Source organism: Osmerus mordax, chromosome 7 (genome assembly GCF_038355195.1).
Source record: "Osmerus mordax isolate fOsmMor3 chromosome 7, fOsmMor3.pri, whole genome shotgun sequence".
Classification (NCBI taxonomy): domain Eukaryota; kingdom Metazoa; phylum Chordata; class Actinopteri; order Osmeriformes; family Osmeridae; genus Osmerus; species Osmerus mordax.
The window spans coordinates 6,224,303-6,250,958 of NC_090056.1; the positions used below are offsets into that span (position 1 = coordinate 6,224,303).

Consider the following 26,656-nt stretch of genomic DNA (forward strand, 5'->3'; position numbering starts at 1 on the left):
TGCACTTATGGAAAGTGCATACAATGAGCTTTCACCTCAAGTATAGAGAAAACCATGATTACTGCTACCACACACCATCATGATGAGCATGATGTATTTTTATTATTATTATTATTTTTCAGCAGTCAAACTGAACAGAGATTTCCCTCATTTTCAGGATAAACATTGTTATGCATACCAAACATGAAAGGACAGTGCCGAATTCAGAATAAGAAATTCTAGAATATTTAGGTTTGCAAGTCAGACCTGCCATTAAAATACGTTGTTTAGCCCACCACAGAACCCACGCCATGGTATTTTCATGATAGTAATGCATAACTGACACATCATAACCCTACATTATGAAGCATGTCTAATCATTTTAAATAGGGTAATCACATTTGATTCTATACCATTCTAGCGCGATAGCAAACAATAACAACAAAGCCAGGCCAGGCATGTCAGCAGTGTGCCAAATGAAGTTTAAACAACAACAGACAGCAGCATATCACAAGCTTACAATCACAAGACATCTTGCATCACACAAACCAGGTAAAAGTGCAGAGAAATCCAGACCATTCAGAAGGTTAAGTCCAAACCTATATATGTTACTATACACCAAAACACCACCTAATTTCCATCCAATGGCCACATTATTCAAATGTTGTTTTACGATTTCTATTACATTTCAGTGCAATATTGAGTTATCGGACCAATTTAAGGGCTCATAACACCGTAATGAAAGGCCAGACAACTGGTAATGTAACACCATTCTGACCTTATTTAATTGAAAAGCAGGCCTCAATGCGTTCCGTTCACATCTCTTCTTCATGTCTGGGGCGCTGTCCATTTCAGCACCACGTTCGAAACAAGGCGCATAAGGTAAACTTGTCTCGATAGCGTGGTTTCCGTTACACGTTTAGCTCTTTACTGCCACATTCATGTAGAAAAAACGTGCGGTAGCTATTGGAGGATCGTTGATAGGACAATGCTTCTTTACATTAGCTCACACCTGGCCACCGATCAATGGGCAAAAAACACATGAAATCAAATGAATCGTTTATACACACCGGCTTTTTCTTCACACCTATGTAGACTACGCTATAAAACCTAGGAAATGGTAGGCCTAACGAAGGCTACATGCTGGCGACATTAGCTGTATAGACTGATGTCCTTTCAAGGATAGACCGCTTTTGGGACCATATGAAACCTCAGTGGATACACCAGCCATATCCCTTGTAGGTCAGCCAATAACGGCCTTATTTTACCCTCATTATCGATACTACTGTTCACGACTCTAAATATCAATGACATTCTGTCCAAGACATGAACACATATCCCGAATTCAGAACGCGCGAAATACTCGGTCAATCGACAGTGTCTTTACATTTGCAATTTGCCATATTGTTTAACACCGATTGACCAACGCTGTCTTCATCAGACATTAACAGTTTTAAGGTACAACTAATAGCCTATAGATACAAATAAGCATCAAGCGACAATGATGCACACGTTTACCCAAAAGCGCGGCCCACAAACAAGGAAATGTTCCGAATGCTGCAGTGGGTGGTTTCTGTAGATTTTTCACCAAGCAATTGGTCCATCACGAACATTTACTGTGAACAGACACACTTTGATATCTGAATACATTTGTGCTGCATATCATTTTAATGAATAAACTAGTGTTTCATATGGCTGTATGCGTTTTTACGCATTCTTTGCACCACACCCGTGGAGGCATGTAGACCACCAGATCAATAAGGGGATATGTGTTCCATGCACACATACCACATAGGCTAGACAACAGTATGATAATCTAATAATCTGACAGGTTATCCTCAAACGAAACGGTGAAAAACATAAGGAGGGTAGCCCTTCAAATGTACTGCCACAAAAACACCCATACATTGCGAAAAAAATGTTAGTTGATGGGAGACTTCCAAACTCTTTATTCGAAGATTAACTACTGCGTGCTGAATGAAGAAACATTACATGAGGTGGAAATATAATATTAATTCGTCATTATAAATGTGAGGTTCTGATTTATAGCCTACCTGGTTAAAGTGAAAAAAAAAAAAAAAACGTAATTATTTCTTCCTTCATCAATGTATCGGCAGAGATCAGTCAGATGTCAGAATAAAATAGGTATAAGGCTAATATATTCCATGTATCATGCTGTGGCACGGGCGAGCTGAGTATTTAGTCAAAAAAGGATGCTTGGACAGTGGTCGGCTCTGCGACATTTTCATAAAGGTATTGACAGGCTGAAATTTCACATATTCGTCTAAACATGCAATCGTTTTCGAAGGAAATATAATTTACTTACTTTACAAGCGTTACTGAAAATCAAAAAAGGCGTTGCTGGACTGCAGATGTCGAAAAGATTCGGGAGAAACTGCGGTTGTCGCCATATTGTTGCTGCTATCTTCGCTCTCAGTGCGTGCCGTTACCCTGCATAATTGATGACTCTCAGCAAAATGTAAGGGAGTGTCGTCAAGTGCATTTCGTAAAATGATCAATACCACACATTTTGATCTGCGACCATCTAGCATAACAAATTGAACAGGCTAAGGCAAATGTATTTAAGCTATCACAAGAAGTCAAAGGTTTTGCATGGACGATTCAGCTCTGCAACGAACCAAAATGGGCTTATCAACTGAGTATGATAGTGACTCCACTTTTTAAAGTATAAGCCTACTTCAGAATAAGAGGCTCGTGTAGGCGAAATAGGTTGATGAGGAAATAGCCTATACATGTTGACTGTTGTTGAACTATAAGAAACTAATCTGTTTATTACATTTTTTTTTCATTCTGAACAAACCACACAATCTAAAGTCCATCTTTTTTTTATCCGTCTATCTCACATGAGCGACGTTCGCTTTACGTCACAGAGCTGACAATTGACGTGATGACAGATAACATAAAATACCCAAAAATTGATTTTGGAGAGTTGACATTCCATCACAATTCTGTCCATTTTCATTTACATAAATTTTTCTTTGACTACATGGACATTAAGGTATTTGTAATTATTTTACAAAGCACCCTGTCTATTCATTTACTTTTGGCAGAGAGTACAACATATCAAAAGCCTGTAAGTAAAAAGACTTGCTTAATCCCTGAAGATACTAAACCGCCTCTATACCAAAGACCCAAAAATTGTATTCGTCTAAACGTTAGAGGGCATTTTGTACGTTTAATGACAATACAATATTGTTTTTATTTTAAATGAATTGTGATATAAACAATAGCATGTCGTCTGTTTGACAGATATGTGGGCAACGGCCGCTCGTGAGCGCTCCAGGTGGGTCACGTATTGTAGGTGGGAATGACGCACCAGTAGGGGCATGGCCATGGCTGGTCAGTCTTCAGGTGAATTCGGCGCATTTCTGTGGTGGTTCTATCCTCAACAGCCTTTGGGTGCTCACAGCATCACATTGTTTCTCCGACAAACGGTGAGTATAGGCCCACCTTTTAAGACATAACACCATTTTGTTTTGGAATTCTTATTTCGAGATATTAACAAAGACAAAGTAAACAAAGCTTCAAGAAGATGGATTAGCACACACACAATGTCCATCCTACTGAATGCAGCATCAAGATCCCTGTATACATACCAACCTATCCTGGTTATAACAATAGTCATAGGCAAGTGTAAAATTCAGACTTTTTTATTTATTTTTTACTGACAGGAAAATAAGTCACCTTTCTGTGGTGGCAGGTCTACATGTGTTATCAGCACCTGGAAAACATTCCCAACGCAAAAACGTTCATTTGGTCATACACCACAAGAACTACGTAAAAGCCAGCTTCGTCAATGATATAGCTCTTCTTCTTCTAAGCTCCCCATTGCACTTCGATGAATATGTCATGCCTGTCTGTTCAATGGCAAATGAAACAGAGGAATCAAACCTTCATTTCAACCACTGTTTCATCAGTGGTTGGGGCAGCAACACTTACAAAGGTTCGTATGAAGCCGACCCATGTTATGACCCAGTTCATCTGTCAATTCATCTGAAACTGTCAGTGTTGGTACAGGATCTGAAATTAAAGATGGGTGCTTACAGGGTTGACAGTCACCAAACTACAAGAGGCTGAGGTGCAGCTCATGAACAGAAACAAATGCAACCAGCTCGACTGGTACGATGGTATAATCACAGATACTATGATTTGTGCTGGGTCAGAGATGGGGGCTGTCGATTCATGTCAGGTATTAGACATTTGAAACTGCACTGAAAATTAAATCTCTGTTGGATTTTTCGGTAGATTTGAAGGCTTTCTCCAGAGTAGAACTTATTTGTTGTCTGGTTTTAGGGAGACAGCGGAGGCCCTCTCCAGTGCTACAGTGAGGATCAGGACAGATTCTACCTTGTCGGTGTGACAAGCTTTGGCGAGGATTGTGGATTGGCTAAAAGGCCAGGAGTGTATACTCGAACGAGCAAGTATGTGTCTTGGCTGCGGATGATCCAGTCAAGGACGCTGTCTGCTGCCTGGAGTTTACATCCCAGTTACATACTACTTCTACTCTTGGCTGGTTTGATCCTGAGTTGAACCCGGCAGATCACTGACCAGTGACCATCATCTTGCCTCATGACCCCTCAGTGTCTCATTAAAGGTTGATTTAATGAATATCAGACGTGTATGTCACCCATGTGAAGATGCCCACTTTCTACAGTTGAAACCAAACTCAAATGTATGTTCAAACCTTTAGCCATAGATGGTCCACTCAAAATGTGGGCCCCTACACTAATTAGCCTATTGAGTTCAGGTGTTTCAGCCACACTCCTTCCTTCGTTCATAAAATCCAGCACAATCGTGGAATCTCTATAGACGGACATGGGCAGTACACTATGGGTTGTATTGAAGGGCTCAGTGACTTTTAGCGTGGCCCAGTCATAGTATACCACCTTTACCACAAGTCATTCTGTGCGATTTCTGCCATGCTAGCTCAGCCATGGTCAACCGTGTAAGTGCTGTAATTGTGGAAATAAGTAGAAACGTCTAGGAACGACAAGAGCCCAGCCACGGAGTGGTGGACCACACAAGCGGAGCAGGCCCGCCGAGGGCTGAAGCGTGTATCACCGACCATCTGTTGCATCGCTCACCAGACTACCGGAAGCAAAGCCAGCACAAGAACTGTGCATCAGGAGCTTCACAAACTGGGTTTCTATGACGGAACAGCCGTGCGCCGGCCTCACGTCAGCATGCGCAATGCCAAGTGCCGGCTGGAGCGGACGCGAAGCACATCGCTGTCACTGGAGCAGTGGAGAGGTGTTCTCTGGGGTGGAGAGACACGCCATACTCTCTGATGGATGAATCTGGTTGTGGATGCCAGGAGAACACTACCTACTGGAATATATAGTGCCAGCTGTAGAGTTTGGAGGTGGAGGGATGCTAGTCTCTCAGGGTTTGGGCTAGGCCCCTTAGATCTCATGAAATGTATTATAAAGGCTACAGGATCCAAATACATTTTAGACAAATGGGTGCTTCTAACTTCTAACTGTTGCAACAGTTTGGGGAAGGCCCTTTCCTGTTCCACCATGACTGTGTCCCCTTTACATTACTGCCTATGGTTTTGGAATGGGATGTCCTTCAAGCTCATGTAGGTGTGACCAGGTGTCCATATACCTTTGACTATATAATGCAAGGCCATATGACTCCATGGCTACGGCCTTGATATAATGTATATATTATTAGAATTAGTAGTAGTAGTTAGTTGTTATTCATTTGTTCACTGCACATTTATGAAATGCCAAGAAGTATAGTAGTAGCCAGAACAGTGTAACAGACAACTTGGCACAAGTAGATGGTGACGATGAATGTGATTTGTGCTGGCAGCTCTTAGGGTAGCCCAGAAGGATCATGAGCAAATCCAGACACAATCTGACCGATATAACATATTGTGTGGTGGGACATCACTGTAGTCCTATAATGCAGTTTGAGTGTTATTAACATTTTACACTTAGAAATTTTACGCCCATAAACTGCTTCATCACCGCTGCTAGATATTACTGTAGTTAGATTTAGTTAAAATACTAATGATGCTAAATATGAATGGGTAATATCCAATGGGCATGGGATGTACAGTATAGCAGAAGTGGGGAAACTCAACTAAGGCTGCTAGATAAGTGGCCTGACACCTAGTGGACATAAGATGCAACTTCACACGCTAAACAGAAACGCAGAGGCACTCCCACAAAAAGCCTGTTTTTTATTGTTCACATGAAACATACAGTGACATGACATTATTTTGTCAAATAAGACATATTATGCCTTTTCTGAGTTGGAAGGTATTGCACCATATACTGAAATCAAATTGAATGCAGCCTTTTCTATGCATAGTGAGCAGACTTTGTTGAGGTATGTATTTCTGGCCCTTGAGAATTGAAAAGAAACATCAGAAAGGTTCATATTCTTTTAACCTTACAGATACAATATTGTGCTTTTAAGTCAACTCCCCAGTTTTGCAATGGTATCGAGCTTCACTCACACAGCCAATCCTCTCACTAACAAAATCAATCCTCCCACTAATGAAAGCCAGTCACTCGCAAAAACGTAAAAAAAAAAGAAAATAATAACTTCTGTTCATCATGCTCAGATACGATTTAAAAACACATTGTTAAGAATAAAGGTACAATCGGTGTAGAAGAAGCAGTGTGTGAGTTGGCGCTAGTGTTATTGTGACTCTAGGGCCCGTGTTAGGGGCCCTCTGTCCTTAGTGAGATGCTTGGCTGGGTGGCTGCAGCTGGATCTCTCCACTTTTGCATGATCTTTTTTTATTTTTTTATTCAACAGTACAATTTACACAGTGGACAAATCTGAATTGTGAACTCCTACTTCTCATGTGGTTTTGTACGTGATAGAACTGTTACAATATTGAACATTCATATCAGTTTTTGCACATTTATGCACAACTGAAAGTTGTTTGTTTCAAATGATATGAAGGCTATCAATGACTTGCATGAATTAACTGTTATGATTCATTATCTTCACAGAGGGCTACCAGAAGTAGGATTCACAGTTGTAACATGTTTTACAGATATTACAAATATTGTCCATTCCTCTTGTACCCACATACACTTTGAAGCAAATTAGTTAATATTAGCCCATTTCAAGCTATAGCACCAATTTTTATTGAATACAAGGGAAATTATCTACAATACTCTTTAAAATGTGATGGTATTAATGTACAGTTGGAAGAAGCCAAATACCACAGACTAGCCCAAAAAGTTGAAACATTTATTTATAACTCATTTAACTGAACATCATTCAAAAATATGGGCTTGTATGAATTACAATGATTGTGATTCAAGTAGTTCAACTACCTACGTGTCAAACATTTGCAGATGAGTAGTGGCATCTTGTTAACGATAGCTAAATAGTAGTCTGAGTAAAAGAACATTAGATATTGGAAGTAAATTACCTTAAAATCATTTAAAAACAACTTTGACATAGTGAATAAAAATTGCAGTACAGTGGAGTCGACATAAAATAGGCCAGACAACAAAAATAAACTGGCATAAAACAAAAACATTGTTGAGCATTTTCATATTCATCAAATTAAAATTGACTTTTTTTCTTTCGCTCTAGGAAAGGCAAACAATGCACTTTTAAACAGGCACACACAAGCTCACGCACTCTCACTTTCACGCTTCTTGCAAAAAGTTATGTGATATGGGAAAGTGCAAATTGTTAACCACCTGCCAAAACCTTTTGATAAACGTCCTCAAATTTTGCAATGTGTTACTTACCATTAAGTCAGTGGTGCAGAAATTTGCTGTCAAGTATGAAAGATCAGTCAAGTTTTATCAACATATACAATAAGTTTCAATGTACACATGAACACCAGTAATACAGTATTTGACCTCTAAAATACAACCCATACAGTCAACATATCATCCTTACCATCCAGCCACACTCCCTTTTGCTATCATTTAAGCACAGCGATAAAATGAAAGCTTTGACAAAAGTATAGAAGTTCCACAGGTTTCCTAAGGCAAACACTTGTCCTCATTTTTATACCTACTGCACTTTTCTTTTTTTCTTGGTAACACACCAAATCCATTATTTAAGACCACACTGTGCTTCATGCTAAAGAAAGGCACTGGTTTGCCTTTTAAAATATCCAAATGTAAAGTCCAGTCTATTGAGTGAGAGATGATACCCATTGCTGCACTATGGGGAACTAGGAAAAGCAACATTGGTATTAGTAGCTGACCTTCAATACCTTTCATCCGAAGAAGAACTAGTTATTAAAGAATTAGTCGGTTCATGGCTCATAACCACATATTTGTTTTCAATCATTCATGAAGCCATTTGTGCCCTGTGTCTGGGAGGGTGTGCGTGGCTGTGACCGGCACAGAGCTTCTCTGGGAGCCAGGCGTGTTCTAACGTCAGCAGGGAGGACCGCAGACGGGTGTGCGGGCGTGGCTGCAGGGTCGCGGTGAGGCCGGGGCGAGGGCACGGTAACACTGTTGGAGAGTCTGAAGCTGCGGTCCTTTCTCCACGGAGGAGGACAGAGGGTTAAAGTGCACAGGGAGGGAGGGAGGCCTCGGAGCTCCTCTCAGTGCCTCCAGCGTTGCCCAACCCCCTGCCTACCTGATGAAACTACCAACAAAAATTAAAAATAAAAGGTCAAAAAACTCAATTCTGAACTAAAAAAGACTCACAGAAATGGGAATGGATGGAGTCCAGGAGATAAGAGTCTTCTCTGTGGTCATTTCCAAAACGACATCTGTCACGTCCGGTGAAAGGTGCGGTCGGGGAGACGAGGAGAGGACGAGCGGGGGAGGGAGAGTTGGAGGGAGGTGGTCTTCCTCTCGGCCGAACGCCACCGTCCAGAAGAAGGGGGCCGCCGGCCTCATCCTCCGCCGGACGTTATTCTCAGAGCCGGTCGGGAAGTGGAGCAACAGTTAAGAGGCTTAGCTCGGGTCAACCAGAGTATTCTCCCACTGCCTCACTTGGGTAACACACCTCTGGACACACCCAGCCCAGAGCCAGGAGAGAGAGGGCTGCAGGGAGTGGGGAGAAGCATTGTCCACTGTGTGTGTGTGTGTGTGTGTGTGTGTGCTTCACCTCTTCTTCAGAAGGGTTGCATCAGTCCCCCCCCCCCCCCCCCCCCCCACTCCTTTCCCCCTCTTTCCAAGGTCACCAAGTCTCCAGATTCAAGACAGTGTGTATACATACGCGCGCGTGCGTGTGAACGCGGGCGCTAGCCAGGAAGGGTCTTCACATGTTGTAGGCCACGTAGATGGGATCCAGCTGGTCGGCCAGGAAAGAGTCCCTCAGGTGCATGCGCTGCTTCTCCCCGCGGGAGTTGATGGGGATGACCCCGGGGTCCACCACCACCACCACCCCCACGATGAGGTGGTGCTCCTCCAGCACCACGTTGGTCACCAGGGGCACCAGGTCCAGGGCCTCCTGCTCCGAGCCGGCCAGCTCCGCCACCACCACCAGCAGGTTGGTCCAGGTGAACACGGCGCTGGAACACAGGGACACAGGGAGGGAGAGGGTGAGACAGGCTTGCCAGGGGTGGACGGTCGCGTGGCTGTGCCTTTCGACGCAGTCTGCTGGCGACATGTGTGTACTGCACCCTTGACAGTACCCTAGCGCCAAATGGTGAAGCTACCTGACTAACTGATGTGTTTGTCACGGCCCGCATGAAAAAAAACATGATTGTACACAAATTTAAAAGTATATTCCAAAGATATCAGACACCGTGAGCTGGTTATTCAGGTCATGGGGGGAAATGAAGCGAACACATCCTTTGTGTGAGTGTGTATACACACACACACACACACACACAGGGTATATCAGGGTGTTGTGGGAGTGCATGCAGCATCTCTGGGGTGGAGGGTCGTACCTCTCGGCGATGCTGCGGTGAGCCCGGGAGACGGACGTCTCGATGTCGATGGGGTGGTACCTCAGGCCCCGGAGCTCCAGGGTCTCGTCCAGGTAGCCCACCACGAACAGGGCGTCGTGCCGGTCTGAACGGGAGAGGTTTGGGGGGGGGGGGGGGGGGGGGTTGGTCAGCGTGGCTTGGCTTTTCACCCAGAACCCACACAATATTCTGGCATATTCTCGCAAATTAATGTTTGAGAAAACATGCTTTTTTGAGGGGGGGGGGGGATACATTTCGTTGCTACACCGTACGACCTCCTCCCTCCCTCCTCCTCACCTCCGCTGGCGTCCAGCAGCTCGGTCCTCTTGACAAAGCCCAGGTACCCGGTGCGGGCCCACAGGGTCTGGGGCTCCCCGAAGCTCAGCCGGGTGTTGAAGTGGTCCGCCTGCAGGCTCTCCTCGCCGTAGATGGTGTAGTAGCCGCTGGCGCTGTGAGGGCTGTTCACCCAGATCTGACACACGCACACAGATACACACGCGCAGGGAGTGGAATATGAGGCCCAAAACAAGTGGGTCTATCATGGATTTGACGAGGGGAGGTAACAGGGGAAAGGACACTTACCTCCCCGAGATGGGAGTCTCCCAATGGACCCCTGGTCTCTGGGTTGACAATGATCACCCTCACCCCTGGGAGAATCTGAGAGGACAGAACGGTCCATGTTCAATAGCACAGCCAATCTACCCTGCACGAGCTAGAACAGACACGCACGGCAACTCCTGGAGGTCAAGTGTGGGCTGACAGTCGTCGGGAAGGAGATACTCACTGTTCCGGACTCCATGAGTGGAAGACTCTGAGGTGCTCCCCTCTCCACCAGCCTCACTCTGGAAGGCACACACATGGGACAGGAACACAGTCAGTGTGTGGCTCTCTGGTCTCTGTAGTTCTACAGCTCTATTTCCTGGAGCCGGCTAGCTACGGTCTGGTGTCTGGGACCTACCTGTCATGGCGGAGGGACTTCATATCCACGTAGACCGTGGAAGGGTCTGGTCCAGAAGTACCCTGTAGGGGAGGCACAGAGGGGAAAGTTGAGCTAGCACCCTGTGTACCCGAGGTATCCATGTTGTATTAAACACTGCTGCTTTAAAGAGAGAGTTGTCGGACACCCACACACACTCGTACTACACGTGTATTAACACGTTTGCGGAACGCAACTGTGAGCCGGTATGTGTCCACGCTCAGGTGTGTTTGCACGTGCGTACTGTGTGTGTGTGTCCATGTCCGTGTGTGTGTGTGTCCCCACCTGCAGGCAGATGGCCAGGTTGACCCTGGAGCCGAAGGCGGTGCTGACGGCGCGGGGCGACAGCCCCAGGTCTTTGAAGAGCTTGGAGAAGGACTGGGTGAGGGTGAGGCGCGGGCGCTCCTCTGCTATCACCACGCAGCTCCTCACGCACGACAGGTTCACTCCCCTCGCCTGCAACACACACGGCCCCGCACGGGGGCGGCAGGGGTGAGGTCGAGAACGCACGTGCTCAGTGTGTGACGGTGTGCGCGCGCGAGAGAGAGACAGAGAGATAGTGTGAGTGTGAGAGAGATAGTGTGAGTGTGCATGTGTCAGTGAGAGAGAGAGAGAGAGAGAGAGAGAGAGAGAGAGAGAGAGAGAGAGAGAGAGAGAGAGAGATAGTGTGAGTGAGTGAGTGAGTGAGTGAGTGAGTGAGTGAGTGAGTGAGTGTGCATGTGTCAGTGAGAGAGAGAGAGAGAGATAGTGTGTGTGAGTGAGTGTGAGAGAGAGAGAGAGTGTGTATGTGAGTGTGTGATCCTGACCTTCAGGATCTCCGTCTGCATGCCCAGGCCCTTGGTGCAGAGCTCCATGACAGAGTAGGAGCAGAAGGTGTCTCTGATCTTGTACTGACTGAGCGTGCTCAGCCACAGGGGCAGGGCGCCCTCCAGCTCCAGAGGGGGGATCAGGATGGACTGGTGGCCAGAGTACACGCTACACACACACACACACACACACACACACACACGAAGGGACATCCTAATTGACATGGTGTGTGCAGTCTGTGTGGTGGTTTGTATTTTGAACATTTATTTGGGGAATTGTTGTTGTTGTTGAACAGCACATTACAGTAAAAAAATGTTTTATGACAACAAAGGATTTGTGCTTTATTAGACAGTTGTTAAGTGTGGTGTGACAGCGTGTAGTGTGACAGCAGAGGCAGGAAAAGGGAGAGAGGAGAAGGGAAGCAAAGGGCCCAGGCCGGATTCGGACCCACGCCGCTGCAGTAAGGCCTGGGCCTGCAGTAAGGCCTGGGCCTGCAGTAAGGCCTGGGCCTGCAGTAAGGCCTGGGCCTGCAGTAAGGCCTGGGCCTGCAGTAAGGCCTGGGCCTGCAGTAAGGCCTGGGCCTGCAGTAAGGCCTGGGCCTGCAGTAAGGCCTGGGCCTGCAGTAAGGCCTGGGCCTGCAGTAAGGCCTGGGCCTGCAGTAAGGCCTGGGCCTGCAGTAAGGCCTGGGCCTGCAGTAAGGCCTGGGCCTGCAGTAAGGCCTGGGCCTGCAGTAAGGCCTGGGCCTGCAGTAAGGCCTGGGCCTGCAGTAAGGCCTGGGCCTGCAGTAAGGCCTGGGCCTGCATGGTACTGATCCGGTGAGCTGTCGGGATGGAAAAGGACTGGAAATGCAGAGTGTGTGTATCCTACCTGGAGAGGCACCACAGTACAAAGCCCAGGCCACAGTAGGGGTCCAGGCAGATGGCTATTTGGCGGGACGAGTACAGCTCGCACTGCAGCTTGATGGAGCGACACAGAGTACTGGTGGCAGCATGGGACATCTGAACACACACACAGTTTAAAATGAGTTTTTCCATCAATCACATTCAACTTGAGAGGGGAAGTGTCAGCCAGTCTCTGGGACAGTCCAGAGAGGCCCGTACCTTGACGCCAGTGAGCATGCCCGTGGTGGACACGCTGAAGTCCAGGTAGGCCAGCATCTCTGCTGTGGGGGGCTTGTAGATCTGGGGGGGCCGTCTCCTGGGGAGGTCATCTGGACACACACACACACAATACCTTTTAAGATAAGGGCCTGACTCGAACAACTACAGAACCAGAAGCAAGACCCCATGGTGGGAGAACTGGGGTGTGGTGAGACAGACAGACAGACGGACGGACAGACGGACAGACGGACAGACAGACGGACAGACGGACGGACAGACAGACAGACGGACGGACAGACGGACGGACAGACGGAGGGGGAGAGGTACCGGTGTCTATGATGGTGGGCCAGGTCTTGATGTTGACGCTGGCGGCGGCCTCTCTGGACCTGAGGATTCTCATGAGGGGCTGGGTGGTGAGGATGCACGCTGCCTTGCTCACCTGCAGGAGAGGGAGGGGGGGGGAAGGAAGAGTAAAAGGAGGAAACAGGAAGTGGACAAAAAAAAGAGAAAAGCAGTGATGACAGACACCATAGATATAGACTAGACAGAAAACAGTCTCAGAGGGGGGGTCGCTGGCTTACGTCTATGATCATCCGGACCGTGGGGAGGGTAGCGGCCAGGTTTTGGGGGTGGGGGGGGCGCACGGTCACGGGGATGACTCCGGCGTAGAGACAGCCGTAGAAGGCCGCAATCAGGTCGATCCCTGGGCGTCAGACAGACACAGTTGGCCAACAGAGATGCACAATGACATCATGGTTTAGGGGAGAAGTCCACCAGGCGGTGAGAGAAAAGCTGGGACGAACAGCGCCGTGAACAGCCTTGGTTGTACTGCTCGCTCGCGTGTGTGTGAGTGTGTGAGTGTGTGTGTACACAGCTGACCTGGAGGATAGAGCAGCACCACGTTGTCTCCCGTGTTGAGGCCTCCTCTCTCCAGCAGGGCTGAGGTGATCTTCTCCGCACGCTTGTGCAGCTGGACACAGGTGGCTGTGCACACTGCCACCCCCTGGAGGACAGAAAGGGTATTACACCCCGGCACAGCTCAGTGGGCACGCTTGATTCTACCGTCATGTGTGTATAACATGAGGACATACTGTGTGTGTGTGTGTGTGTGTGTGGGAGGGGGGGTTACCTTGGCGTTGAGCAGCACGTACAGAACGTGCTCTGGGTCAGTCTGGGCTCTCCACTGTAAGGCCTCAGACAAGAACTGGTGCTGCAGGGATACAGATGGAGCAGAGAGTGTGAGTGTGTGTTTGTGAGAGTGTGTGTGTGTGTGTGTGCGTGTATTCAAGACATTCAACACAGAATCCCCCCCGACCAAGTGAAACGCCCTCTCGATAACAGCGCCCCATTTCCCCAACCCCACCCCCACCCCCTTCTTTTTTGGGGGGGTCTGAAACTAAAATGGCCTCCATCTCTGCCCGGTGAGTAGAGAAACGACGTTTTCAATTCCACTTGGCCTGGTTAGAAACACGACGATCACAGAAGCCAGCAGGCCTCTGCAGGGGCAGCCCAGAGAGGCTCCCAGCTGTCAACACCAACAGCAAGCAAAGCTTTGGAGGCCCACGGGTGAACCCAAGGACAGAATACAGGAACAGTTGGATGACAAGAGGCGGGGAGGGGGGCGGGAGTTAGCCACAGCGCAGTAAACACACACACACACACACAGGGTGCTGGCCATGCCCTCCCAGGCTAGCATTCTTCTGTGCCACCTACTGTCAGACCAGGGTGGCAGCGCCCCTGGTGGAGAGAGGAGACGCGGGCAGGAGAGATGCATGCAGACTGGGCTGACCTCACACACACACACACGCACGCACACGCGCTGAGGGACTGCCACTGGTAACCAAGCACACCACCACCACCACCACCACCACCAAGCAGCGGCTCCAGCAACACTAGCCCCTCCCACCCGCCGTGCCCGGCCAATCGGCTCTTACCATCACAGCGGGCCACATGGCGAGCTACCCAGCGAGAGCAGAACGGACAACATAACACAGCCTTAGGACAGGAAGTCAGCAGTCACCACTTCCTGTTCACATCCAGCCCTCACCTCAAGTTTCTAGCATCTCTAACTCTGCAGTAGATGTCAATAATACACTGGGATAAGGAATTTCTTCTGGGTTTTTTTTGTACATACGCTGTTCTCAGTTACTATTTCCCGTCTGGGATCGATAAGTTCTAGCTTTCTTCTTTCTAATTCCAACTATCTGTCTGTCCATCTTTTATATCTATCCATCTCTCCCTCCATCCACCCATCTCCCAGTAGCTCTAGCGGTGTGTGTAGCAGATGTTGTTCTCCAGGCTCCACCCAGACAGCAGGTCTGGGTGGAGTCTGGCTGGGCTCACCTTCCTGACCAGGCCCTCGTCCTCCACCACGCCCAGCTCCCGGCCGGTTGCCTGGGCGATCCTCTTCCCTGCTACCAGGTTCCCCACCATGATGGACGCTGGCCCCACCCCCACTGTCCCTCAAACACAGCAGGGTCACACACATGGGACATCACACTGATACAATACAGAGGAATTTCACCAATGTGCAGTTTGTGTGGTTTTTGCAGATTGGAACTGCCCGTGTGTGTTTTAGTCACTGTGGACTTGTGAATAGCCATGAACTTGGGCAACTGTTTATCCTTGTATTGTATATACAGAATGAGAAAATGTGTCCAAACGTTTGACTGGTAATGTATATATATATATATATATATAACAATTAAATTTGTCCAAATCTGTAAAAAAGGAAAGATTATAGAGAAGATCATCTTTCCTTTTTTACAGATTTGGACCCATGAGTTTGAAATAACGTGAAACCAAATTGAATCGATATCACATTACAATACATCATGACATCATTAAAACAACTTAACACTTCTTATTGCAAACAAACTAAGATGAATTCTCTTTCCCCCCTGGCTTACTGGATCTCTCAGATGGCAGCCCTAGCCCTGACCCCAGCCCTGACCCCAGCCCTGACCCCAGCCCTGACCCCAGCCCTGACCCCAGCCCTGACCCCAGCCCTGACCCCAGCCCTGACCCCAGCCCTGACCCCAGCCCGCCTCTCTGCTCACCTGGCTGTTTCTGCCGGGGCTTGGGCAGGTTGGTGACGCAGGTGTGGGGGCACAGCAGGATGTTGCAGGGGTGCAGGTTGCCCTCCAGGAAGTTCTGCTTGGTCTCCGAGATGTGGATTCCTCCCAGGGGCGTCTTGGGCAGCGTGTTGGCGGGTACCAGGGCCAGGCAGTACAGCCCCACCTGGTGGATGCTGTCTATGGCCTGGGGAGGACACACACACACACACACACACACACACACACACACAGGTACACGCACACATACACACACACACAGAGAAATACACACACACAGATATACACACACGGGTACACGCACACACACACACACACACACAGGTACACACTGTTTAGGTACAGTAGCATGGGGATCTGTGAAAAACATGGAGATTTAGACCATCGACCGTGACAATGTGGAGAGAGAGATACTGTCGTTGACCAGAGCAGGGATGGACAGATCGTGTTGATGGATTTAGGTGGGGTTTGATGAAGGGATGATGGGAGTACCTGCAGGACTCTGCTCATCCACTGGAAGCTGTCCTCCTCGCTGGCGTCTGGCCTCTGCTCGGCCACGATCACGATCCTCTCATCGTAGAACACCGTCACGGAGAACACGGCGATCCTGACGCACACCAGGAACACGCCGCATTCAGGAGGGCAGACACACGCTGCATACCAGCACACACACACACACGCACGCACGCTGGATACAGCGACACACACACACACACCACGTGCACGCAGACGCACCTGCCCCTGTAGACTGTTTTGACGGGCTCCACAGCCAGTGCGGTGGCCACCAGGTCGTCAGCGTTGTGCCGTCGTCCGCTCACGGTCAGCAGGCCTTCGTTCTTCCCCACCACAAACACCAGGCTGCCCTGGGGGGGGGGGGGGGAGGGGGGGGGGGAGGGAGAGGTCAGCTAGCCAATAGGGTGATACGGTGTTTTAAAGAATGAAATGAAATCATTTTGTGTGTGTGAATACATGTACATGTATTGGGTGGGTGGGGTGCGTGTGCACTTATGTACATGTATAGATGTAAATGTGTGAGTGAGTGAGTGAGTGAGTGAGTGAGTGAGTGAGTGAGTGTGAGTGAGAGTGAGAGTGTGAGTGTCTTACTGGCCCGACGAAGCCGAGCAGCCCAGTGCGGGTGAAGGGGATCTCTCCTATAGGAGCTCCAGCCTGGTTCACTGGTATGACCTGCAGATGAGGACACACACACACTTGAGTCCAGTTCACAGTAGAGGCCAGTCATGAGTAGAACAGAGGGCAGAGTTGACAGTAGAACAGACAGTATAGTTGACAGTAGAACAGACAGTATAGTTGACAGTAGAACAGACAATAAGAGTTGACGGTAGAACAGACAGTAGAGTTGACAGTAGAACAGAGAGTAGAGTTGACAGTAGAACAGACAGTAGAGTTCACAGTAGAATAGACAGTAGAGTTGACAGTATAGTTGACGGTAGAACAGACAGTAGAGTTGACAGTAGAACCGACAGTAGAGTTCACAGTAGAACAGACAGTAGAGTTGACAGTATAGTTGACGGTAGAACAGACAGTAGAGTTGACAGTAGAACCGACAGTAGAGTTGACAGTAGAACAGACAGTAGAGTTCACAGTAGAACAGACAGTAGAGTTGACAGTATAGTTGACGGTAGAACAGACAGTAGAGTTGACAGTAGAACCGACAGTAGAGTTGACAGTAGAACAGACAGTAGAGTTGACAGTAGAACAGACAGTAGAGTTGACAGTATAGTTGACGGTAGAACAGACAGTAGAGTTGACAGTAGAGTTGACAGTAGAGTCGACAGTAGAACAGACAGTAGAGTCGACAGTAGAGTTGACAGTAGAGCAGACAGTAGAGCAGACAGTAGAGCAGACAGTAGAGCAGACAGTAGAGCTGACAGTAGAGCAGACAGTAGAGTTGACAGTAGAGCAGACAGTAGAGCAGACAGTAGAGCAGACAGTAGAGCAGACAGTAGAGTTGACAGTAGAACAGACAGTAGAGCAGACAGTAGAGCAGACAGTAAAGTTGACAGTAGAGCAGACAGTAGAGCAGACAGTAGAGCTGACAGTAGAACAGACAGTAGAACAGACAGTAGAGCAGACAGTAGAGCAGACAGTAGAGCAGACAGTAAAGTTGACAGTAGAGCAGACAGTAGAACAGAGGGCAGAGCTGACAGTAGAACAGACAGTAGAGCAGACAGTAGAGCAGACAGTAGAGCAGACAGTAAAGTTGACAGTAGAGCAGACAGTAGAACAGAGGGCAGAGCTGACAGTAGAACAGACAGTAGAGCTGACAGTAGAACAGACAGTAGAGCAGACAGTAGAACAGACAGTAGAACAGACAGTAGAGCAGACAGTAGAGCAGACAGTAGAGCTGACAGTAGAACAGAGGGCAGAGCTGAGACCTCGAAGGTGTTCTTGGTGACTCCAGGGAGGCCGTAGTACATGGTGCCTCCGGCGCGAGAGTTGAGGACGATCTCTCCGATCTCATCCGTCTTACACAGCTGAGGAGGCCCGTCAGGCTTCACTATACACATCAGAGCTGGGACACACACACACACACGTCATGAGTCTAATCTTTGCTCTCACGTGCACAAGTGAGCATGTCGTTCCAACACAAGCATCAAAACTGTCAATGATGGTCTAGTAGACTGCATGTTAACTGGCAAGCATGAGCAGATCTTGACGTAGTGTGGTAAACAAGTGTGTAGTGTAGTGTGGTAAACAAGTGTGTAGTGTAGTGTGGTAAACAAGTGTGTAGTGTGGTAAACAAGTGTGTAGTGTAGTGTGGTAAACTAGTGTGTAGTGTGTGTGTGCTGTCCTGAGGGCAGCTGGCCGGGCTGTCAGACCTCCAGGCATGACGTGGCCCACGTCCTGCACGGTGAGGGCCGAGTTCTTGTCCTCCGTGTTGACCCTGATCACCCCGTGGCTCAGACCCCCCATGGAGAGAATGGCCCTGGCTGGGAGGGGGGCACCGCGGGCACCGGGCCTGGGGGGGGAGGGAGGGAGGGAGGGGGGATATATAGTATATGTTGATGGCCAATTTTGAAAACGACCTGACTCAAATGCAGTTTCTGTGTGTGTGTGTGTGTGTGTGTGTGTCAGGGCTGCAGTACCTGCGTATGGCCACAGTGAGGGCCTCGGGGGACGAGGCACAGGGGCAGATGACCTCGGGCTTCAGGCCGTGGGACTGGAACACATTGAGGAAGGCGTCGCAGGACGACACAGACCCTGACGGAAGCAGCGTACCCAGGGTGAGTGGAAATACACCCCACAACACTGACACACTGGGAAAGACTGTCCTTAGTAACACTCACACTGACACACTGGGAAAGACTGTCCTTAGTAACACTCACACTGACACACTGGGAAAGACTGTCCTTAGTAACACTCACACTGACACACTGGGAAAGACTGTCCTTAGTAACACTCACACTGACACACTGGGAAAGACTGTCCTTAGTAACACTCACACTGACACACTGGGAAAGACTGTCCTTAGTAACACTCACACTGACACACTGGGAAAGACTGTCCTTAGTAACACTCACACTGACACACTGGGAAAGACTGTCCTTAGTAACACTCACACTGACACACTGGGAAAGACTGTCCTTAGTAACACTCACACTGACACACTGGGAAAGACTGTCCTTAGTAACACTCACACTGACACACTGGGAAAGACTGTCCTTAGTAACACTCATTCAGCAAAGTAGTTTACTGTTGTGGGTAACATGCAAAGTAGACAATGTTTGCGGATGCTTTGATATGCCGTTCTGAAAAGTGCTTTTTTTTGTACAAGTGTGTTTGTATGTGCGTGTGTGTGTGTGTCTGTGTGTGTGTGTGTGCGTGTCTCACAGGGGTTGGCTCCATCTGCCACTATGAGCATGCGTATGGAGGACAGGTTGGTGTCTCGTTGGTCCCTGTGGGCCATCATGGCCCAGTGGAGATCCCGACACTTCACTAAGGCAACGCGTGCTAGAGGGACACACACAAACACACAATCAAGTCTGACTCATATACACTACATCACAACACTAAATTATAACTCGAAATGAAGTGACACAATGGTTAGATTGTACTTCATATAGTCACTATGCTTAAGTTACAGAATATGAGGTTAGAACAGTGACTTGGCAGATTCTTCACCTTTGTGAATGTGGACCCTCTGCACCCAGGACATTGGACAGGCCTTCATGACTGCATAGGGAACCGTGATGGTGTGGATTCTGTTCATGACGCTCTGGGACCAAAACACACACACACACACAATCATCATCATCCTAATCCCTGCCCCAAAAGCACGACCTGTGGCTCTTGCCTGCCTGTCTCTCTCACCGTTAGAACGCCGTGCCACAAGCCCATGTCCTTCTTACAGTCCAGCACGTTGACCAACGTCTCTCCTGAGGGACACACACACACACACGCACAGGTCAGATACACACAACCATCATTTCCCATCCCTACCCCAATTATAATGAAGCTTTGAGGCCCACATTTAGCTCACAACACTTACATCTACACAACGTTTGATGGCATCAGCAAAATTGACCTTTTTTAGCGAAGCGGTGTTTGCGATATGAGGTTGCATTTCCTTGGCATTGACCACTGTATTACTGCTAGAACTGGGCACTTTTAGTCCTTGATTATTTGCTGCACTTTAGTAATAAAAATAAACCAGTGCCAAGTGAGTAAATGTGAATAGTGCATTGGACATAAATTACCCCGCTCTCGTTCCACAGCCCGGCCCCACTGCATTGTCTCACTGACGCATTTATCTGGTGTAAAACACCACTCTTGCACCCCCCCACCCCCACCCCCACCATCTCGTATGATCACCCCAGGAACTGGTGTTAGAGCTGTGTTGAGTAGTGAGAGCTGTGTTGAGTAGTGAGAGCTGTGTTGAGTAGTGAGAGCTGTGTTGAGTAGTGAGAGCTGCGTTGAGTAGTGACAGCTGCGTTGACTAGTGAGAGCTGTGTTGACTAGTGACAGCTGTGTTGAGTAGTGAGAGTTGAGTCTCACCTTCACAGTAGTTGCAGGCCTGGGTCAGGGCCTGACAGTGGGTCAGCAGGGAGACCTTAGACACAGCAACTCCCATCACTGTGCCTTCCTTACTGGCCTTGTACTGGGGGGACAGATGGAGAGAGAAAGAGACAGTCAGTCAGTCAGCTAGACAGTGAGGCAGTCCTTCAGTCAGCCAGCCACCACTAGTTCCCCCCTCACCTCTATATAGGCTGTGTCTGTGTTGGCAGTGGGGATGTGGGGTTGCCAGTCTTTGGAGGGCTTGGTCAGGTACTTGGTGTCGGTCACCACCCACTTCATCCTGGGCCAGCCTGGGACACAGAGAGACAGAGACAGAGAGACAGAGAGACAGAGAGACAGAGAGACAGAGAGAGAATACGAATTTACATCACATGTATCGACTAAACTCAAACTCCCGTGAAGAGCAGGACTTGAGTTACTGCGGGAGACGCTGTGAAGACGTTTCAGAACATTTCCCAAAGTGATGTTTGAATGGATCATCTAATAAATATATAATGAGCACCTTTAGGACACAGAACATTGGAGAATGATTGTCAAGGGGCTATAAAAGTCTGATGAGCTGAGTTAATACCTCCCACGGAGACAGAGAGACAAAGAGGCAGAGAAAAAGAGAAAGAGAGAGGCAGAGAAAGAGAGGCAGAGAAACAGACAGAGAAACAGACAGAGAGAGAGACAGAGACAGACAGACAGAGAGAGAGAGAGAGAGAGAGAGAGAGAGGTGGAGAAAGAGGCTCCAGTGACAAGCAGTGGAGTAGTGACCTTTGAACTGGACGATCTCTCCGTTGGGCGTCTTGGGCAGCCCCTTGAGACACACCTCGCTGGTCAGGGCCAGGCTCACCCCACAGCTGCCCAGCAGGAAGCCTATCTGCTGGCTGCCCGCGTCCTGGGGGAGGACACACGTCAGAGTGGGCGGACACACGTCAGAGTGGGCGGACATCGGGAGGACTCAGCGTTCTAACTCAGACTAGGCGGGAATCGATACATCCAACAGTACAGTCTATAAGACTATAACACACTGCACTCGCTGCAGAGCCTCCATGTTTTGACATTGGATTGGAGCATTTGGACATTGTTGATGCTGTTGGCCCGGCCGGACTTACTTGGCGTGACAGGGGCACCTCGATGGGCACAGGGATGACCTCGGCCAGCAGGCAGCCGTAGAAGGCCACCCAGAACATCGCCGGGTCGCTGTTGGGGTACACCAGCGCCACCTGGGGGACGGAGAGAGACACACACACACACACTTTAGTTCTGTTTGCCTCTCATCTGCTGCCTGACTCCCACCCCACCATCACCACCCCACCACCACCACCCAGCCCAGTCCTCACCCGGTCTCCAGGCTTCAGCACCGGCTCGCTCTTGGTGCCCAGCTTGTTGAGAAGGGTATAGGCCAGCTTCAGACTGCGACTCCATAGTTTACCTGAGGAACGCGCACAGGGTTCAAACTCCTGACCGGCGATGTGTGTGTGTGTGTGTTGTGCACTGTCGGGAACGTTTCTCCAGCATGCTACTTCTGCACCCTAATTTGCATTTCATAATAAACAATGGAATCCAGAAGCGAACGATGAAGGGCCACTGAGAATTCCCTGTAGTTGCCATAGTAATAGCAGCCCTGTGAATACTCTGTGGCTGTAACAGTACCCGGAACGTTCCCAAACAGAACGGCGTGAGCCCGCAGCCGGAGACTCACCGTATGTGAGCGTGTAGAGGGGCTTCCCGGTGATGTCCAGGGCGGTGAGGGCGGGGCTCTTGGCCTGTGTGGCCCCCCAGCGGGCCAGGGCGGCCTGCAGGGCCGGGGGCCAGTTGCTGACCACGCCCAGGGGCTCCCCCTTCACCGGGATGATCTGACGGCCCTCCGGCCGGGGGGTGTTGGGGTCCGGCTGGGGCACTGGCCCAGGAAGATGGAAGAGAGAGAGAGAGGGTCACGTGTGAGGGTCTGCGGGTGTGTCTGTTTGTGTATATACGTGTGTCTGTCTGTGTGTGTGTGTGTGTGTGTTTCTCACCCTCAACGATCTCCTCCGAGTCATCCAGGAAGAACTCGCTCAGCGGGGGTCTCTTGGGGCGTTTCAGTGTGTTGAGGAGCTGCTGGATCTTGGTGGACACCCTGCTGTTAACCGGTACGCCTGCACGCACACAGCACAGGCACGGTCCGTCACACACACACACACACACACACACATCATGTCTGTACGCATGGACATGGACCCTCACAGTAACAGACACACACGCGAACGAACCCAGCGACAAACAGGCTCACAATACGTCGACAAGGCCACATCTAGATCCTCGAACACACAAAACTCTACTACTACACATGCAGCCACGCTGTCTCCTCTCTCTCTCTCTCTCTCTCTCACACACACACACACACACACACACACATACACACAAATACACACTAACAGGTATAGCATACTGTGTTTAAGGTAGTAAGACATGATGATGCTTCTCTATTGGTTAAGCAGACAGACAAATAGGCACACACAACCACGGGGGGGGAAAGCAAGCTGATTGGCCCCGCCCCTCCGCCCCACCTCCTGTTCTGATTGGTATTACCTTTTCTGTTTCCTGATTTTTTTTATGAAAGCCATGACACGGCGGATAGTCACACACACACCCCAAAAAAAGAACAAAACACACAGCTGTTAGCAGCATTCTCAACGGCCAAGCCTGGAATGGGGGGAGGGGGGAGGGGGGGGGGGTGATATTGAGAGAGGTACATCATGTGATCACAGCCTTCTCCACGGAATCACAAAAAAAAAATGCTGTCATAACACGTCATAGCCACTACAACACACACTGCCATGACGGTGATTGTTGCATGGAGTCCCAACAATCATGGAGTAAGCCATACTGCACCAGATCAATCACAAAAACAAATTCTGGAGCGTGATGAAAAGCAGCATGGATCAGAGAAGGCGTGTGTGTACACGTGTGTGTGTGTGTGTGAGTGTCTATGTGTGTGTGCACATGCGTGTGAGTGTGTGCGCGTGTCAGTCCCGTGGTGACCGGTACCGTCGGCGGTGTCCAGCATGCTGCAGCGGCTCTGTCCTCGACTCATGCCCCTGACGGCGGCGGCGCTGGGGGGCAGGTCGAGGCGGGAGCCCCTCTCCTGGGGGGTGGAGGAGGTCACGTCGGGGGGAACGCTCTCTGGAGACACACGGTGAAACAGGAAGTGGGTCTGACAGTACATCGTACCAGTATGGTTATCCTGGCTGGATGCACATACTCCAACGCGTGTGTGCACATGGGTGTGGATCCTACCTATGCGCGTGATGGCCAGTATATCAGCCAGGGCGGAGGTGGTTGGAGGCTGGGTCTGAGGCTGGGTCTTGGCCTCCCCGTGGGAGAGGGTGGAGGAGGCGGAGGAGGAGGTGGAGGAGCTCTGGACCGAGCGGTTGATCCAGTAGTCTGGGCTCTGAAGGCTCTGGGCCAGCGCTGCGCTCAGGGCGGCCTGCCTCCGCAGGGAGCCCTCGTCCTCAGAGGCTGACGAGGTGTCTGGGGGGAGGGGGGAGGGGGGAGGGGGGGGGGGAGGGAGGGGGGAGGAGGGGAGGGGGGAAAGGGGGGAGGGGGGAGGAGGGGAGGGGGGAGGAGGGGAGGGGGGAGGGTTAGGACCGGGGTCGGCTCTAATGCTGTCCCCCCTCTCAAAAAGATTCATCCTGATGTAAAGTTGAACATTGTGATACCAATTCTTTTCTGGAAATAATAAAATGTCATAAAATGACCAATTTCTTAATTTGACAAGATTAGTATACTTGGGCTCAAACTGATGAAGTGAAGGGGGTTGAACGCTGAAACTGACAATCATATGCAATGCACATGTAATTATATGTAACATCAAATGTGGTAGGCATGTATGAAATAATTCCATCACACAAAAGTATAATTGTATACACTGTATCTCCCCCCCCCCCCCCCCCCCTGTGGAGACCCAAAGCCCATCCGACTGGCCCTGGAGCCAAGCCTGGTTAAGACTGTGTGACTCGGCTTGACTACCAGATGGTGTTTTGGCCAACCAGCCGGGATTACACTCACTCACATGTTGTACCACTTCATTGACCATTGTGCACCAGCCCTTTCTGCAAACGCTACTAACATCCTGAAACCCGTTTTTTGGGGTGCAGCCTCAGGGAGAGAGTACCTGGAGGGGTACCGTTGTCCACGGGGGACTGGACGAAGGCCGAGCGCCTCTTGGTGGGCATGGGCAGCGCCATCTTCTCCTCCTTGTGCTTGGCCAGCGCCGCCTGCACCGCCTCTGTGTGGATGTCTGGGAGGGAGGAGAGGTGGGGAGGGAGGGAGGGAGGAGAGGGAGGGAGGGAGGGTGGAGAGGTGGAGAGGGAGGGAGGGAGGTGGGGAGGGAGGAGAGGTGGGGAGGGAGGTGGGGAGGGAGGTGGGGAGGGAGGTGGGGAGGGAGGAGAGGTGGAGAGGTGGAGAGGGAGGGAGGGAGGGAGGTGGGGAGGGAGGAGAGGTGGGGAGGTGGGGAGGGAGGGAGGTGAAAAGAGAGATCGTTCTTATTTCCTACCTGACCGCTCTGTCACAAGCTTCCACAGACAAAAAACACAGGAAGAGGGAAGCAGTTGTCCAGTTGGAGCCGCTAATGGAAACTGAGCCAAGATACGTGTGTGTGTGTGTGTGGCCTCACCTGATCTGTAGCGGTCGTCGCGGGCCCCTCCACTGCGGTGTGAGCGGTGGTGGCGGCTGGCGGAGGAGGGCCCGGGACCCTCGGGGCCCTCGGGGCTGGGGTCTGCACTGTGGCCCGGGGACAGCTGCACGTCAGGCAGGGACAGCTCCACACCTGGGGGGGGGGGGGCGGGGTCCGGTAAAACACAGGACAGAAGCTGAAATGGTTCTGAAACGACCCTCCACACGAAACATCCTAAAACCCTTGTTTGAGGCCCGTAAGTATAACATGATACTATTTAATATAAGATCAAAGTATTTAATATACTCCTTTTAGTCTCAGTCTCTTTATTTTGTATTGCCGGTAGCAGGGTGTGCGGAGGATTTAGACACAGAGCGAGAAGGGCACATGGACCCCGGGGAGGTGAAGGCCCAGGTGGGAGAGGAGGCCCAGGGAGGTGAAGGCCCAGGTGGGAGAGGAGGCCCAGGGAGGTGAAGGCTCAGGTGGGAGAGGAGGCCCAGGTGGGAGAGGAGGCCCAGGTGGGAGGTGAAGGCCCAGGTGGGAGAGGAGGCCCAGGGAGGTGAAGGCCCAGGTGGGAGAGGAGGCCCAGGTGGGAGAGGAGGCCCAGGTGGGAGGTGAAGGCCCAGGTGGGAGGTGAAGGCCCAGGTAGGAGAGGAGGCCCAGGTGGGAGAGGAGGCCCAGGTGGGAGAGGAGGCCCAGGTGGGAGATGAAGGCCCAGGTGGGAGAGGAGGCCCAGGTGGGAGAGGAGGCCCAGGTGGGAGGTGAAGGCCCAGGTGGGAGAGGAGGCCCAGGTGGGAGGTGAAGGCCCAGGTGGGAGAGGAGGCCCAGGTGGGAGGTGAAGGCCCAGGTGGGAGGTGAAGGCACAGGTGGGAGAGGAGGCCCAGGTGGGAGAGGAGGCCCAGGTGGGAGAGGAGGCCCAGGTGGGAGAGGAGGCCCAGGTGGGAGGTGAAGGCCCAGGTGGGAGGTGAAGGCCCAGGTAGGAGAGGAGGCCCAGGTGGGAGAGGAGGCCCAGGTGGGAGAGGAGGCCCAGGTGGGAGGTGAAGGCCCAGGTGGGAGGTGAAGGCACAGGTGGGAGAGGAGGCCCAGGTGGGAGAGGAGGCCCAGGTGGGAGAGGAGGCCCAGGTGGGAGAGGAGGCCCAGGGAGGGGGAACAGCAGGTACA

At 50.3% G+C, this 26,656-nt stretch overlaps 2 protein-coding genes across 2 annotated transcripts in view; one reads left to right on the top strand and one right to left on the bottom strand.

Moving 5' to 3' along the window:
* The first annotated feature begins 2,986 nt into the window (after positions 1-2,986).
* On the top strand, positions 2,987-4,530 carry LOC136945239 (acrosin). The gene is made up of 5 exons (XM_067238984.1): positions 2,987-2,998; positions 3,250-3,434; positions 3,672-3,943; positions 4,047-4,189; positions 4,294-4,530. Exons 1-5 carry the CDS (start codon positions 2,987-2,989, stop codon positions 4,528-4,530), a joined length of 849 nt encoding a protein of 282 aa, XP_067095085.1.
* Positions 4,531-7,204: 2,674 nt separating this feature from the next.
* The window catches only part of dip2ba (disco-interacting protein 2 homolog Ba), a 36,379-nt gene continuing 16,927 nt past the window's right edge, over positions 7,205-26,656 (bottom strand). The window contains exons 3-38 of the mRNA XM_067239372.1: positions 25,496-25,648; positions 24,995-25,120; positions 24,118-24,351; positions 23,869-24,003; positions 22,857-22,976; positions 22,544-22,741; positions 22,182-22,273; positions 21,954-22,064; positions 21,613-21,736; positions 21,034-21,143; positions 20,833-20,935; positions 20,149-20,213; positions 19,960-20,053; positions 19,669-19,788; positions 18,924-19,038; positions 18,657-18,796; positions 18,213-18,349; positions 16,921-17,001; positions 16,552-16,679; positions 16,309-16,423; positions 15,802-16,003; positions 15,086-15,198; positions 13,872-13,952; positions 13,622-13,745; positions 13,324-13,445; positions 13,070-13,181; positions 12,743-12,852; positions 12,510-12,640; positions 11,642-11,810; positions 11,121-11,291; positions 10,818-10,879; positions 10,644-10,701; positions 10,442-10,516; positions 10,157-10,331; positions 9,842-9,965; positions 7,205-9,460 (exon numbers count right to left, since the gene is read on the bottom strand). Of these exons, the coding sequence (XP_067095473.1) occupies positions 9,208-9,460; positions 9,842-9,965; positions 10,157-10,331; positions 10,442-10,516; positions 10,644-10,701; positions 10,818-10,879; positions 11,121-11,291; positions 11,642-11,810; positions 12,510-12,640; positions 12,743-12,852; positions 13,070-13,181; positions 13,324-13,445; positions 13,622-13,745; positions 13,872-13,952; positions 15,086-15,198; positions 15,802-16,003; positions 16,309-16,423; positions 16,552-16,679; positions 16,921-17,001; positions 18,213-18,349; positions 18,657-18,796; positions 18,924-19,038; positions 19,669-19,788; positions 19,960-20,053; positions 20,149-20,213; positions 20,833-20,935; positions 21,034-21,143; positions 21,613-21,736; positions 21,954-22,064; positions 22,182-22,273; positions 22,544-22,741; positions 22,857-22,976; positions 23,869-24,003; positions 24,118-24,351; positions 24,995-25,120; positions 25,496-25,648 (4,583 nt within the window). The 3' untranslated portion in view covers positions 7,205-9,207. The remainder of the gene's footprint in view (positions 9,461-9,841; positions 9,966-10,156; positions 10,332-10,441; positions 10,517-10,643; positions 10,702-10,817; positions 10,880-11,120; positions 11,292-11,641; positions 11,811-12,509; positions 12,641-12,742; positions 12,853-13,069; positions 13,182-13,323; positions 13,446-13,621; positions 13,746-13,871; positions 13,953-15,085; positions 15,199-15,801; positions 16,004-16,308; positions 16,424-16,551; positions 16,680-16,920; positions 17,002-18,212; positions 18,350-18,656; positions 18,797-18,923; positions 19,039-19,668; positions 19,789-19,959; positions 20,054-20,148; positions 20,214-20,832; positions 20,936-21,033; positions 21,144-21,612; positions 21,737-21,953; positions 22,065-22,181; positions 22,274-22,543; positions 22,742-22,856; positions 22,977-23,868; positions 24,004-24,117; positions 24,352-24,994; positions 25,121-25,495; positions 25,649-26,656) is intronic.